The 14,327-nt window shown below is 43.7% G+C and overlaps 1 protein-coding gene across 1 annotated transcript in view; it reads left to right on the top strand.

Moving 5' to 3' along the window:
* Positions 1–14,327, top strand: part of KIAA1614 (KIAA1614 ortholog) — a 105,889-nt gene that overhangs the window by 63,321 nt on the left and 28,241 nt on the right. The window contains 6 exon segments of the mRNA XM_030207022.1: positions 2,495–4,035; positions 4,038–4,290; positions 4,336–4,510; positions 5,398–5,416; positions 6,477–6,642; positions 11,846–12,092. Coding sequence (XP_030062882.1) covers positions 2,495–4,035; positions 4,038–4,290; positions 4,336–4,510; positions 5,398–5,416; positions 6,477–6,642; positions 11,846–12,092 — 2,401 coding nt within the window.

Here is a 14,327-nt window from a genome sequence, read left to right as displayed (position 1 = left end):
AACGCCGACGAAACACCCATTTTTTCCATCCATAATCTATACTACTACACTGATTTCGAAAGCGCTACTAGACTACCCCTTTTGGCCTGCACACAGTTACAATGTTACAGAATATCGCTTAGGGAGTTGCATGTAACTTCTAATTGCCAATTAGTGCTCTTTATTGCTTAAGTGCTGTTAACAACGCTGATAGGCTTATTAAGCCATTAAGGTATGCATGTTGTTACAGAATACGCTTGATTTCGGCACAGATCTCAGGTGTGCTATATAGAATTCGGGGGATAGCGCTTAAATGCTATAGTGCTCAACTACAAAGGAAGCGTGCACATGGGTGGGTCAGGGGCATGAATTGCAGTTTATAGAACACTTGTCACACGCACAACTGCCAGCTGCAAAAAAAAAAAAAAAAGCAAATAGATTAGTAATTATTCGAACAGGAATGATGACCAAAACTGAGAGTATCATTATGCCTCTGTCTAGGTCCCCGGTGCAACTGCACCTTGAATATTTTCTGACGTTCTGGTCCCCACTCCCCATCTCAAAAAAGTTACAGCGGAATAAGAGGTTTGTAGAAAAGTGACAAAAACGGTAAAGGGGACAGAACACTTTCCTTATGAAGAAAGGCTAAACGGGTTAGGGCTTTTCAGCTTGGACAAAAGATGGCTGATAGAGGTTGGTTGGTTGGTTTAACCCTTCAAACAATGCCAGAACAAGAGGACACTCTATGAAGCTAACCACCAATAGGTTGAAAACAAATCTTAAGCTGTGGGGTATTTCTCATGCAGAATATAATCACACTGTGGAATCTGTTTCCAGGACATGTTGTCAAGGCAACTAACATAGGAGGTTCAAAAGAAGTGCAGACTAGTTCTTGGAGGAAAAGTTCACAAAAATGATTTGCCAAATGAACTGGGGAGAGCCATTGCTCATTCCTGGAAATGTTATGAGAATTAGATCTACTTTTTGGGATCTCTGGGATACCTGTGATCTGGACTGGCTGTTGTTGGAGACAGGATGCTGGGCTCAATGGACCTTGGTCTGACTCAGCATGACTTGCCTTATTTATTTAAAAGATTTATAGCCTACTCTATTCATCATAAAGGGAAAGGGAATAGGACTTGATATACCGCCTTTCTGTGGTTACATTCAAAGCAGTTTACATATTATATACAGGTACTTATTTTGTACCTGGGGCAATGGAGGGTTAAGCAAAATGCCCAGAGTTACAAAGAGCTGCAGTGGGAATCAAAGCCTGATGACCTAACCAGTGGGTCATACTAGGCAGGAAACAAAACTTACACATTGTTGTCTTGAATAATAGAGAGTGTATAAGCACATCAGTACTTGCAGTGTGTGTGTAAATGTGAGCACCAGGGTTATAGGTTTGTTCTTTAGGGGATAATTCTATACCAGTGCACTTATATATTGGAGGCGCATGTGCTATAAAGAAAAACAGACTGTGTATATATGCACATCTGCATTTAGATGTGAGCGCTTATGTCAACCATAGAGCTAGTATAAGTGTGTGCACCTATATTTTGGTGATATGCGCGTAACTTGTAGTATTCTATAAGTTATATGCATCAGTATGTATCTTGACCATGTGCATGCCTAACTGTAACATGCGCAGATGTGTGTGTATTTACAGAATAGTTCATAGGCCTGTATCCAGCATGTATGCACGATGGTGCTAGAATTCTAAGCATCTATGCATACTTTATATACATAAGTACATAAGTAATGCCACACTGGGAAAAGACCAAGGGTCCATCGAGCCCAGCATCCTGTCCACGACAGCGGCCAATCAAGGCCAAGGGCACCTGGCAAGCTTCCGAAACGTACAAACATTCTATACGTTATTCCCGGAATTGTGGATTTTTCCCAAGTTCATTTAGTAGCGGTTTATGGACTTGTCCTTTAGGAAACCGTCTAACCCATTTTTAAACTCTGCCAAGCTAACCGCCTTCACCACGTTCTCAGGCAACGAATTCCAGAGTTTAATTACGCGTTGGTGAAGAAAACATTCTCCGATTTGTTTTAAATTTACTACACTGTAGTTTCATTGCATGACCCTAGTCCTAGGATTGTTGGAAAGCGTGAACAGACGCTTCACATCCACCTGTTCCACTCCACTCATTAGTTTATATACCTCTATCATGTCTCCCTCAGCCGTCTCTTCTCCAACTGACAAAGCCCTAGCCTGCTTAGTTCTTTCTTCATAGGGAAGTCGTCTCATCCCCGCTATCATTTAGTCGTTCTTCTCGCTGCACCTTTTCCAATTCCACTATAACTTTCTTGAGATGCGGCGACCAGAATTGAACACAATAGCAAGGTGCGGTTGCATTAGTCACCTGGTCACAGATATGTACACTTTAATGCAGATAACATACGCAAGTATTGCTTAGCTCTGTGTCCGGTTGTATTGTTTAGCACATGTCCTGTTTAGATTCCCTTTCTCTCTATCCTTATATTGCTACATGGGGAATACTTGCAGGAACTGCACTCAAGATGTGAAATGGAACTCTTCACAGAGAACTAGAGCAGCTCATCCCAGTGGGAATCTGAGTGACTCCTCTAGTGGCGAGTCCAGCTGCGGACGACGTAACAGAGGCTCTTCTCCCTCTCGTGTACGTTTTGAGGATGAGTCCGTGCGGGATGCTGAAGCCCGCTACCTGGAGAGGCTGCAACAACGCCAGAAGCGGGTCTTGGACTCCGTCCTTCTGTCTCTCGGCCAGGGACCACTGGTTTCCAAGCCAGATGTTTCTGATTATATCAGTGGAGACCTGCTCTGCATGCAAAATGGAATTAGTAAATCCTGTAAACAGCAGAGCTTGGCACAGATAAGTGGGAGGGGTAGTCAGGGGACAGTAAAAAGAAGTCCTGTGAGGGCCCCGTCTCCAGCTTTCAGTGCAGAGGGGAAGTGTAGTACTTGTGGTTCTTACATTAAGTCATCAGCCAGTCCAAATTCAGATTTTTGTGTTAACTTAACAGGCAATGAATTATCTGGTGTAGTTCATGACCAGTGTGGCCCCTCTGGTGGCAAGGAGGGAGTGGCTCCCAGTCTTTCTCAGCAGGGGCCCACAATACAGTGCTTAGGTAGTAAAGGGTCTCCCCTTTGGATACTTCCCTCAAGACAACGGATACAAACAGAGCATATTAGGGAAACTTACATTGGAAAGGTCACATATCTTGATGATGTAGATTCTGCTTTGGACAGCACTGATACATCTGACAGCTGCCGCACTGACAGCGAAGAGGCTGGGACCAGTTTCTCTCATTCTAGGGTGAATCAGAGAGATAGAAACTTCCAGAATAATGAACAGAAATTAGATGCATGCTCAACAAGCAACCTGGGGATGGATACTAGTGTTAGGAAGGAACAAATTGACAAATCTCAACTGGAAAGTAGTGCTGTGTATGTGATCACTCCTTTTCCAAGAGACTGTGCCAAAATAGGCAGTATTGTCGCTGAAGAGACCAATAACTTCATAAACAATTCAGTAGTGACAGATAATTATTTGATGAAGCCATCAGGAAAGACTGATTCAGTGGAAAGCTTAGCATCTTCCACACAGCCAGCTCATAGCATGGACCAGACCAGCAAAGTTAAGGTGGGCCATACTACGGAGCAGCCAAAAAAGCAGACTCTCCCATATCACATCTATGGGCCTCGGGTTCCAGTACCCCCCTCTGAGAAAACCCCCTCACTTAAGCCTTATAAGAAGACTATTTTGGCAGATAAATGTAGGCCGTTAAGTCAAAAGACAGAACAACGAGACATGGACAGTGGGCAGTTAACTGCTCACGGGTTCACAAAAAATAGCCAACTTTCCTCCATTTCTTTCTCTGAGGATGAGATAAGTGTCCAGCATCATCCTGTACCAGAGTCTGAAGGGCACAAATATCCCTGTAATGCTTCGACACTTTCTGATGAGCAAAAGAACCTTCATTGTGCATCTGTGCCCATACCTAGCGAGAAGATAACCTCCCAGCCAACTTCTAAATCTGTCTCCAAAGTGCAGAAGAATCTTAAGTGCATTCTGCACTAGCGTCGGAAATGCAGACTCTACAGCATGCCACCTCTTCTACCTCACAGGAGCAAAAGTCTCCCCAGTGCACTTCTAGATCAGTGCCTGAGAGACAGAAAACGCTCCCAAACACCCCTGTATTAGTGTCTAAGAAGCATAAGAAACACCACTACAGTTCTGTATCACTGCCTCAGGGCAGTCATCCCCCAATACAATATGGTATCACTTTCCATGAGGGAGAGGATACCATATAAATACCTCTGTAGCGGTGTCTGAGAGGCAGGAGACCAACGTATTTCTGTACCAGTGTCTGAGAGACGAGAGAGCCTGAGAAAAATTCCACATCTGCTGCACATTGTAAGAGTCAGCCGGGAGCTTGGTCCACTAATAATTGCAACAACACCAGCTCTGAACAGCAACCTGTCAGCCAGACAATAAGCAGAGTCGACAGCGGGGTAAAGGGTCACTTAGTGAAGACTCCAGTATAAACAATGAAGGTAAGGAAAACCATTCACTAGTTTTATCATTTCTGATGGTTGGTTTAACGTTGACACTTTCTTTCTACAGGGGGTTTTGTGTCCCTGGCAGGTGAGTGATCCATCGGATGAGGCAGCTGGGGCTTCTTCTTTGGACACTAGGAAACATTAGGATTGAGAAGAGGAACATTTATACGGATACCAGCTGGTTCTACTTTGTCCTAGCTGCTCCAGTCTCGTTTTGATGCACTGCATTCATGGGTCTTGATTTCCCGACAAAAACCAGACCTATAATTCCATACATGGATTGGTGTAAAATCAGGACTGGGTCAGCCTATGCTGGAAAGAAATGGAGTCAGTTGAGTGCCTAAATATCCCAACTAGCAAAACCAGCGGCAATGCCTGGTTATCTTGCCCTTGTCACATGAACGAGAAAAGCTTTCAAATAAATTTCTCTCTCCTTACATGATTGGTTAGCAACTGAGACACTTGGTTAACAATCTGAATTCAGAGTTCATGTTTAATTGCAACAGATTCAGGTATCAGATGCACATTGGATATGATCTGAGAAAGGCCATTACTTTGTTATTAGGCCAAACCCGAACCATTCTATTATAAACATCAAAGCTTAGGCATTTGTTTGTATCTTAGTTATTAAGGGGCCCTTTTACTGCAGCTTAATGCACACTAACAAACTTAGTGCACACTAAATGATAAGACGCTCATTGTATAGCTATGGGCTTCTCATCATTTAGCGCGTGATAATTCCATTAGCGAATGTTAAGCTTTAGTAAAAGGACCCCTAAGATATTAAATGGAAGAAAGCCATCATTTAACCTGCCATTTTCTGTCATTCTGCTTGAAGTCCAGGAAGGTTGTATAGTGTGGAGGAGTGGCCTAGTGGTTAGAGTGGTGGACTTTGGTCCTGAGGAACTGAGTTTGATTCCCACTTCAGGCACAGCAGCTCCTTGTGACTCTGGGCAAGTCACTTAACCCTCCATTGCCCCATGTAAGCCACATTGAGCCTGCCATGAGTGGGAAAGCGCGGGGTACAAATGTAACAAAAATAAATAAATAGTAAGTGATTCTCTGAGCCCTGGTTTTCCCATCTGCAAATCCTTACCTAGGGATGATAAGGATAGGCAAGATGGGGTATCGTCAGGGTCTGGAAGATGTAGGGAAGAGGGGTGAACTACACTGTGTTATGCCTCTGGATGTGCCATGTGCTCTGAGTTGTCTCAAGGGGGCACCAGCACTAGTTCTGTGTCCACCTCTCTGAGCAAGATATTCTAGTATACTTCTATTTGAATGTTATTTACTAATTAATCATGTCTGCCTATGTCCAGGCTACTCTTTCTGTACACCGCCTGGAATGAATTTCTTCAAAAAGGTGGTAAATAAATCCTAATGATAATAATTATTGTCAATGTATTTCATTCAGCATATTGGCAAGTTGATACACAAAAGCCTTTGTCATGTTGGATCAGTGGGCACCTGACTGCTAGTTTAATAATTAGCCCAGTGGTTCCCAAACCTGGTCCTGGAGGCACCCCAGCCAGTCAGGTTTTCAGGATATCCACTGTGAATATTCGTGAGAGATTTGCATGTATTGCCTCCACTGCATGCAAATCTCTCTCATGAATATTCATTGTGGATATCCTGAAAACCTGACTGGCTGGGGTGCCTCCAGGACCAGGTTTGGGAACCACTGAAATAGTCCAGGCCAGCTAATGGTTTACATTTCCTGCTGTTATGGGCAAGGTGAGTAAAACTGCATAGTAGTAGTAGTAGTAGTTATTCCTGCAAATATTTAGTATAGATCTAAAGAGTATACCGGTAACTGGGGCAAACTTCTTTTACCTACTTCAAAATATTTCTGTTGGTGGAAATCTCCAGGGGAGCAGGGCAGGAAAATAAGTATTTGTGATGCATTCATATTTGTGTGTATGCTGAGCTACATGTCCATTCTCAGGTACTGCTCCCTCCGCCGTGGGTATCATCAGCTCTGCCGGTATCACCATCTCCCTACTTCCAGATGGTACGGAGCCTTCATGCTTCTCTGGGTTGCCCAGTTTGGATGTTCCAGTGGAGGACCCACAGAAAAGACAGACACCAGTAGACCAGAGCTCATTTCCACAGTGAGTCTTGAACTGGAGGGTTAATCAAGGCCTGATTCATTGGTTATGACATTGCTTGTGGTGTAAGGGGGCTGCAATTGAGCATAATCTTCAGTTTTGTTTATAGGTTTCCCCCCCCCCCCCCCCCCCTTACACATAGACACAGGCTTATTTTCGAAAGAGAAGGGGCGCCCATCTTTCAACACAAATCGGGAGATGGGCATCCTTCTCCCAGGTTCGCCAAATAGGCATAATCAAAAGCCAATTTTGGGCATCCCTAACTCCTTTTTGTCATGGGGACGACCAAAGTTCCCGGGCGCATGTCGGAAGCATAGCGAAGGCGGAACTGCTTAACACATGGGCATCCTCAGCCGATAATGGAAAAAAGAAGGGCGTCCCTGACGAGCACTTGGCCGACTTGGTCCATTTTATCTTGCGACCAATCCTCAAAAAGGTGCCCGAACTGACCAGATGACCACCGGAGCGAATCAGGGATGACTTCCCCTTACTCCCCCAGTGGTCACTAACCCCCTCTCACCCTAAAAAAAAACTTTAAAAGTATTTTTTGCCAGCCTCAATGCCAGCCTCAAATATCATACCCAGCTCCCTGACAGCAGAATGCAGGTCCCTGGAGCAGTTTTAGTGGGTGCAGTGCACTTCAGGCAGGAGGACCCAGGCCTATCCCCCCCCCCCCCCCACCTGCTACAGTTGTGGTAAATGTGAGCCTTTCAAAACCCACCAGAAACCCACTGTACCCACATGTAGGTGCCCCCTTCACCTGTAAGGGCTATGGTAGTGTTGTACAGTTGTGGGGAGTGGGTTTTGGGGGGCTCAGCACCCAAGGTAAGGGAGCTATGCATCTGGGAGCAATTTCTGAAGTCCACTGCAGTGCCCCCTAGGGTACCCGGTTGGTGTCCTGGCATGTCAGGGGGACCAGTGCACTACGATTGCTGGCTCCTCCCATGACCAAAGGGCTTGCATTTGGTCGTTTCTGAGATGGGCGTCCTCGGTTTCCATTATCGCCGAAAACCGGGGACGACCATCTCTAAGGTCGACCCAAATGTTGAGATTTGGGCGTCCCCGACCGTATTATTGAAACGAAAGATGGACGCCCATCTTGTTTCTTTAATATACAGGTTTCCCTTCCCCTCAGGAAAACTTGGGCGCCCGTTCGATTATGCCCCACTGTCACCTCCCATACATAGACCAAATATGTCTGTTCTTTGTGACGGGTCATAATTGTTGACCCCGTCCAAACCCCTGATCAGTAGTCAAGAATAACTGAACAGGAAAACAGAACCTTTATTCTATTCCAAAGCCTGTTACTTCACATGGCTCCATTCCTGAGGCACTAGAGCAATCCAGATATATACAAGAGGTATTTCAATAGAAATAGTGAAATCTCCATGCAGCAACCAAAACTCTTTTTTTTCTCCTATGTTGTAATTCTTTTCCCCCTCAATCAGCATACCTAGTCTGTTCACACGTGCTCTAATTCTGGACCTCCTTCACAAAAGTAACCTTTTATATTATCCGCCTCTTGGTGTCAGAATTTGCCAAAGGTTCTTGTATTTTGGACCTGTCGAGCAAGTTTGATAAGGCTCATGCCAGAGACATCATTGGTACATGTAATGACTATGGTTAATTCATTGTTAAGGAAGAATGCTTTCCTGAAAGCTTGGGTGAGATTGTACTATCCCCTTTAAAGGAGACAGTCTGGATAACAAAATTTGTAAAAATTACCGGCCAGTAGCTAATCTTCTTACGATAGTAAAAAAATAATGGAGGCAGCAGTTACCACCCAAATTTAGATTTGGATCATCCCCAAATTCTAGATACTATGCAATCAGATTTTCACCTGACTTTTAGTGCAGAGACAGTCCTGGCTGGGCTCCTTTCAGACTGATAAAGGACACCAAGCTTTTGTGATGCAATTAGATCTTTCTGCTGCATTTTTGGACTGGTTTATCGGATTCTTGAAAAATAGATTCTTCCAGGTTTCTTGAGAGAAAACCTTGTTGAGCCCTTGGCATATGGGGGTCCCACAGGTTTCCCCCTTTCCCCCATTCTTTTTCATTTTTAATTGAGCAACCTGGATAGGATATTGAAGCCACTGGGGATTAATTGTTTCTATTATTCCGATGACATTGTGCTCTCATTTCATACACAAACTGTTATAAAATCACATTTTTCTTCATGAAGAAAAGATTTGATTTAGTGAGACAGCAGTTTAGTTGTGTGTGAGATTTGAATCATTGGTACTGCTAATATTGTATTGAATATATAAACTAGCCACCTTGGGACATATGGAATTGTGCTCTTATTTTCATTATCTTCTGACTTCAATTGGTTTCCTCCCTTGTGAATTCTGTTGTCAACAAATTGTATGTATGGATGTGACTAATATCCTTTGGCTTGGGAACTCATTGCTCCCCCAACTGCAGATTTTACCAAAATTGGCTGGAGTGGAGGTTCCTATCCAAAGTGGAATCAAATTATTGGGAGTTCTGATTGATTCAGGTCTGACAGTGGTTCAGCAGATTAACAGTGTGATCCATAAATCGTTTTTTAAATTCAAGATGCTTCGTCAGATTTCAAGTACTCATTCAATCTGTGGTCTTATCCCCTATTGATTACTGCAGTATTGTTTATCTAGGTTTGCCAGATAAATAGTGATAATCTACAGATTGTAGAAAATGTGAATGCTAAATTAAGTTTGGGAGGTGCTTGGTTTGATCATGCTTCTCCATTTTTGGTTAAGCTCCATTGGCTCCACAGTAAAGTGAGAGTTAAGTTCAAATTACTAACCCTGGTGTTAAAGCATTATATGGGTTGGGTCTTGGTTACCTACCAGATTATGAGGTTTTCTCAGCCTAAAAAGGCTTTAAGGTCCACCCATGACTTCTGATTGACAATTCCTTCAAAAACATCTTTCGGCCACCGACTGGTATTCAGACCTAACTGGCCAGGTTTGGTTCATAAATAGGACCGCATAAATAGCTTTCCTATGTTTATGCACTAACCCATGTCTAGTTAAGTCTGAATATTAACTTAACCAATCATGCACTAGCTGGCTTAAAAAAAAAAAAAAAAAAAAAAGAAAGAAATTCAAGCCAAAGCCCGCACAGGGCCCAGCATTGAATTTCCAGTTTTAGCATCAGCAGCAGACAAAAAAAAAAAAAAAAATGCTGTCCACTGTCAGCTGAATATCAACTGGCTTGTCGCTTGAGAAGAACTCTAATAGGGCTATATTTGGGAAAGGTTCAGAATTATGGAACTTGTGTTTTGATATTAGGACTACCTTTGAATACTTTATATTTCAACACCTAGTGAAAACCTGGTTATTCTGTACATTTTTTAGAGAAACTTTACTTTAACTGTCTGAATAGATATGCTCAACTTGTTCTTTTTTTGGTGTTCTTCAGTAAACCGGTGGAACACTGATTAGGTCTTGACTCTAATGTATTTTATATTTTAATTTATTTTGTATTTTATTTTTCTGTGTTGTTATGGTATTGATTGCTGATGTTTACATGTATTCTACCTTCTTATTGTACTTTGCCTAGAGCTATTTTGGTTAAGCAGATTATAAATGTTGAAATGAAATTAAATTAAATTCACTCACTAGGCTTCACCCACATCTGACCATGACATTTTCTTCTCCCTTCCAACAAGCACAAAGGAGTGAAGGCAGCTAGAGGTTAGTTTATTATCAGGAGAAGTTTATTATCCAACAAATGACCCAACAGGGCCATGTTTCAGCAGACATGCCTGCATCAAAGGTCCTAAACTCACTTGCAGAGCAGTCAGTAGCAATACACCATTAGGGTGATATCAGAAAGGAGCAGGGCCGCCGAGAGGAGAGGGCAGGGGAGGCAACATTCCCTCAGGCCCAGCCTCTAAGGGGGGCCCAGCGCCAGGGTCTGTCTCTGTCCTGCTTCTGACAAGGACCCGGGTGACCACATCCCGACAGGAGCAGGAGAGAGAAAACTCCGGCACTGGGCTCCCCCCCAACCCTTAGAGGCTGGGGAGGAGCAGACAAGAAGCAGGAGGGCTTCGGGGCCTCTGGTTTGGCTGGCAGGGGTCCCCAAGCCCTGCCAGCAGAAGCCTTCCTCCGCCTCATTGCCTGTCCTGCGGCTGCTTTTCCCCTCATGTCACACGTGCTGAGCATATGTGACGTGAGGGGAGAAGCAGCCACAGGGCAGGCAGTGTGGCAGAGAACAGCGCTGGAGGAAGATTTCTGCTGGTGGGACTTGGGGAACTCCGCCAACCAAGGTATGTGGAGTTGCAGTGGGAGGCAGGGAGATAGGAGCAAAATGTTGCCCCCCCCCCCCAATTTTTGTGGTCTGGCTACGCAGCAGTCCTTGGTGGGGGGGGGAGCCTGGCGGCAGCAGCCCTGCTCCAAGCCTGGCTTAGTCTCTCAGCAGCCCTGGAAAGGAGTATCGTACTTTGTGGCTCAGCTCAGATCATTGATAACAGTGGGCCACTTCTTATGAATAGAATACAATAATGATGATGTTTTGCTTCTTGACTGCTCCACAAACAAGTTTACGACCCCTGACAGGCATATCCGCTGAAACATGGCTGTTGGGTCATTTGTTGGATAATAAATTTCTCAGGTGTTCACTAACTTCTAACTGCCCTCACTTCTTTGTGCTTGTTGATTGAGTGTCTGTGGAAGGCATCCCTTCTTCCTTGTTGCTGTTGTCTCTTCTCCCTTCCATCCAGGAATCTGTGAACGCTATATCCACAGAATCCCCAGCCCCAGCTGACCTAGGCAAGAAAAGATCTGACTTGAGGATCAAGCTGAGCCATCAGCCTGGCCCAAAATGTCCTATCGTACCCTGCTAAGCTACCAAAGCCTTGCCAGCGTACTTGCACAGTCTTCTTGTACAGACGTCCCTTACTGGTGTGGTATCCTTCATTTGCATTCATAGAATATAAGATAATAATTTTACTAAACGAATCATACAAATACCAGCTAATTAAGGGGGGAAGTTATCAATGTAGGCTACCGTTAAGATGTGTTGTTAACCTTGGTTATTAGTAACTAGTTCTCATTGCACAGACTGGGACCTGTGCTAAAACAGCACGAGATAGTGGTAAAATAACACTTCTTAATAGCAGCCCATGTTGTGGGACCTCCCGCCCCACGAGCAGTCAGTTCTCAATCTTCTTTGCCCTCTTTGATCACTTTCTAATGTTTCTTATAAATATATTTCAGTGGATCTGAAGACGCAAATTTAGGAGCAAAATCTGCACCACTTAAAAAGGGGGCCAATTCTGGGCTGAAGAAGTTCTTCTGTGCTATTAGCCACAGTACCAGGCAGAAGCTGGGTAGGTTCCGCTCCTCTAGCGAGGAGCACATCCCAGTTAAAGCAACAGGGGTGGACAGACCTGGCATGGATGCAGAAGTGGGCCGCAGCAAGTCAAACATGAAAAAGGCACCTTCCTTGCAATCTTTGAAGTCGGTGAGTAGAAAGACTCCTTCCCCCTTTGGCATGTCTTTGTTTTGTGAAATAATGTTGTTTTGTGAAATAATGTCTTTCACATAATGCTGTAACCCTACCCTTACTGCCTATCAGAGTTAACTTTGTGGATACTTGGAGGTTCTTACTCGGGTCCCACGTCATCTACAAACATACCCCCCACCCCCACACTAAGGCTTCCAACTAGATCCAGATGTGCAGGACAGAGTTTACCCCAGTACACAGTGGGACTTGTAGTCTTGTTTTTCTTAGGGAATGCAATGAGGAAATCAGAACTGCAAGTCTCTGCATGCAACGAGGTAAACCCAGGACTGCATCAACTCTGGCTCGCAAATCTGAATCCAGTTGGCAGCCTTACCCCACACTGGCAACCATTCACTCACCAGCTGGGTTCCCACTTGCCTCTACAGCCTCTGCACACTTTGCAGCTATATGCCCCTGGATTCTATATAGGTCACCAAAATCTGGGCGTAGATACCAGATCCGTGCGCAAACTAATTAGTCAATGAGCCTTTAACAATCTTCGTGTTAATTTGCACTCATTTGGGTTTACGCGCGGATCTGCCCTGTGCCTTATTCTATAGAAGGGGGTGTGGCCATGGGAGGGGCATTCTCAGAAATGAGGTGCGTTGTTATAGAATAGGGTCATTTGCATGCCCAACTGCGCACCAGCGTTTACACCAGGTTTCAGCAGGCGTAAGTGCAGCATCCAAAGGTAGGCGTGAGATCCAGGCTGAGCTAGTATTTGATGAAGGGCGATCCCCGCAGAATACTAGTTTAGCACAGATTTTCCTGGCGTCTAACTTGTGCACCGTGTGGGTATTTTAATATGTATTGTGTGAAGCTTAAAGTATCTTGGGGTTTGGTTGGATTCTAATTTGTCAATTTCAACTCAGAAACATGCATCTATTCAGAAAGATGTTTTTTCAAATTACATCTGATTAGGCAGCTGAAGAAGTTGTTGCTGCCTACTAACGTTTGGTCTGTACTACAGTATGTGATCACTCCCTTGTTTGATTACTGCAACGCATTGTATCTTGGGTTACCTCTAGGTAAGATCCATCCTTTACAAATTGCTCAAAATGCTGCTGTTCGTTTGCTCATTGATACCTCTCACTTGGCTCATATTACACCAGTACTTAAGGAGTTGCACTGGTTACCCATCCAGTGGAGAATCAGGTTTAAAAAAGACTTTAAGCAACGATGTGCCAGTTTCTGCGGCAAGTTCTTTGAAGTTCTGTTAGCCCGCTCGTGCATTGCGTTCTTCAGACAAACGTTTGCTTGATATTCCTTCCTTTTATCATATTAGGCTATTTTTTTATATTGAGGGTGCAAGGCAGTGGAATTTGTTGCTCTTTAATTTAAGAGGTATGACTTCACTTCTTCAGGTCCATAAACATTTGAAGGCTTTACTTTTTGCTCAAACTTTTATGGTGGTTTAAAGCTGGATGTTTAAGCCCCTTATTGTTTTAGTGGTGGATTTGTTTTAGTCAAGAATCTTTTATTTCTGTCTTTTAAAATATTAGGTATGTTACGCTGTGATGCGCCGAGAGTTGTAGGATCATGCGGAATAGAAATTCTTTAAATAAGTAAATAGCGCTGCTGATTCTCCCATAAAAGCTGATTAAGTCTGTAAGGAGGGTGGGGGGGGGGGGTTGATAGGAGGGAGGGGTATTCCGATTGTTTAAAGATTGGTGACATAATTACTCCTTGTCGCTGTTTTTTTTTTTTTTCTGGAGAACATGTGTTATGTTGTTCTTATGTTTATTATGACTTGTCATCAATAAAAATTGTTGAAACTCAAAGGAGAGGGAGGGATGGGGTTTGAATCTGAGTTGAGGGAGGAAATGTTAAAAATTTTGATGATGTCACCATTATCTCTTTCGCATGCAGAAGGATATGTTAACAATTTTTCTTTTTGTTGTATATTGAACATGTTGATTGTTTACATTGATGAATCATCAATAAAAATTGTTGAAACTAAATAGGTAAATTGTTGCTAGAGGATGTGGTCAAGGTACCTAGCATAGATGGGTTTAAAAAAATTTGGATAAGTCTTGGAAGAAAAGTCCTTAAACAATTATTAGCCAGGTAGACATGGAGAAACACTTACCCTTGGGAGTGATCAGCATGGAGTGAAATTTACTCTGGTATCTGCTGGGTATTTCCTGGCGACACAGACTGTTCACTGTTGGAGACAAGCCACTGGGCTTGGTG

This window comes from Microcaecilia unicolor, chromosome 6 (assembly GCF_901765095.1).
Source record: "Microcaecilia unicolor chromosome 6, aMicUni1.1, whole genome shotgun sequence".
Lineage (NCBI taxonomy): Eukaryota > Metazoa > Chordata > Amphibia > Gymnophiona > Siphonopidae > Microcaecilia > Microcaecilia unicolor.
Note: the sequence above shows the minus strand (reverse complement) of the source record. Positions and strands in the feature narration are given on the sequence as shown.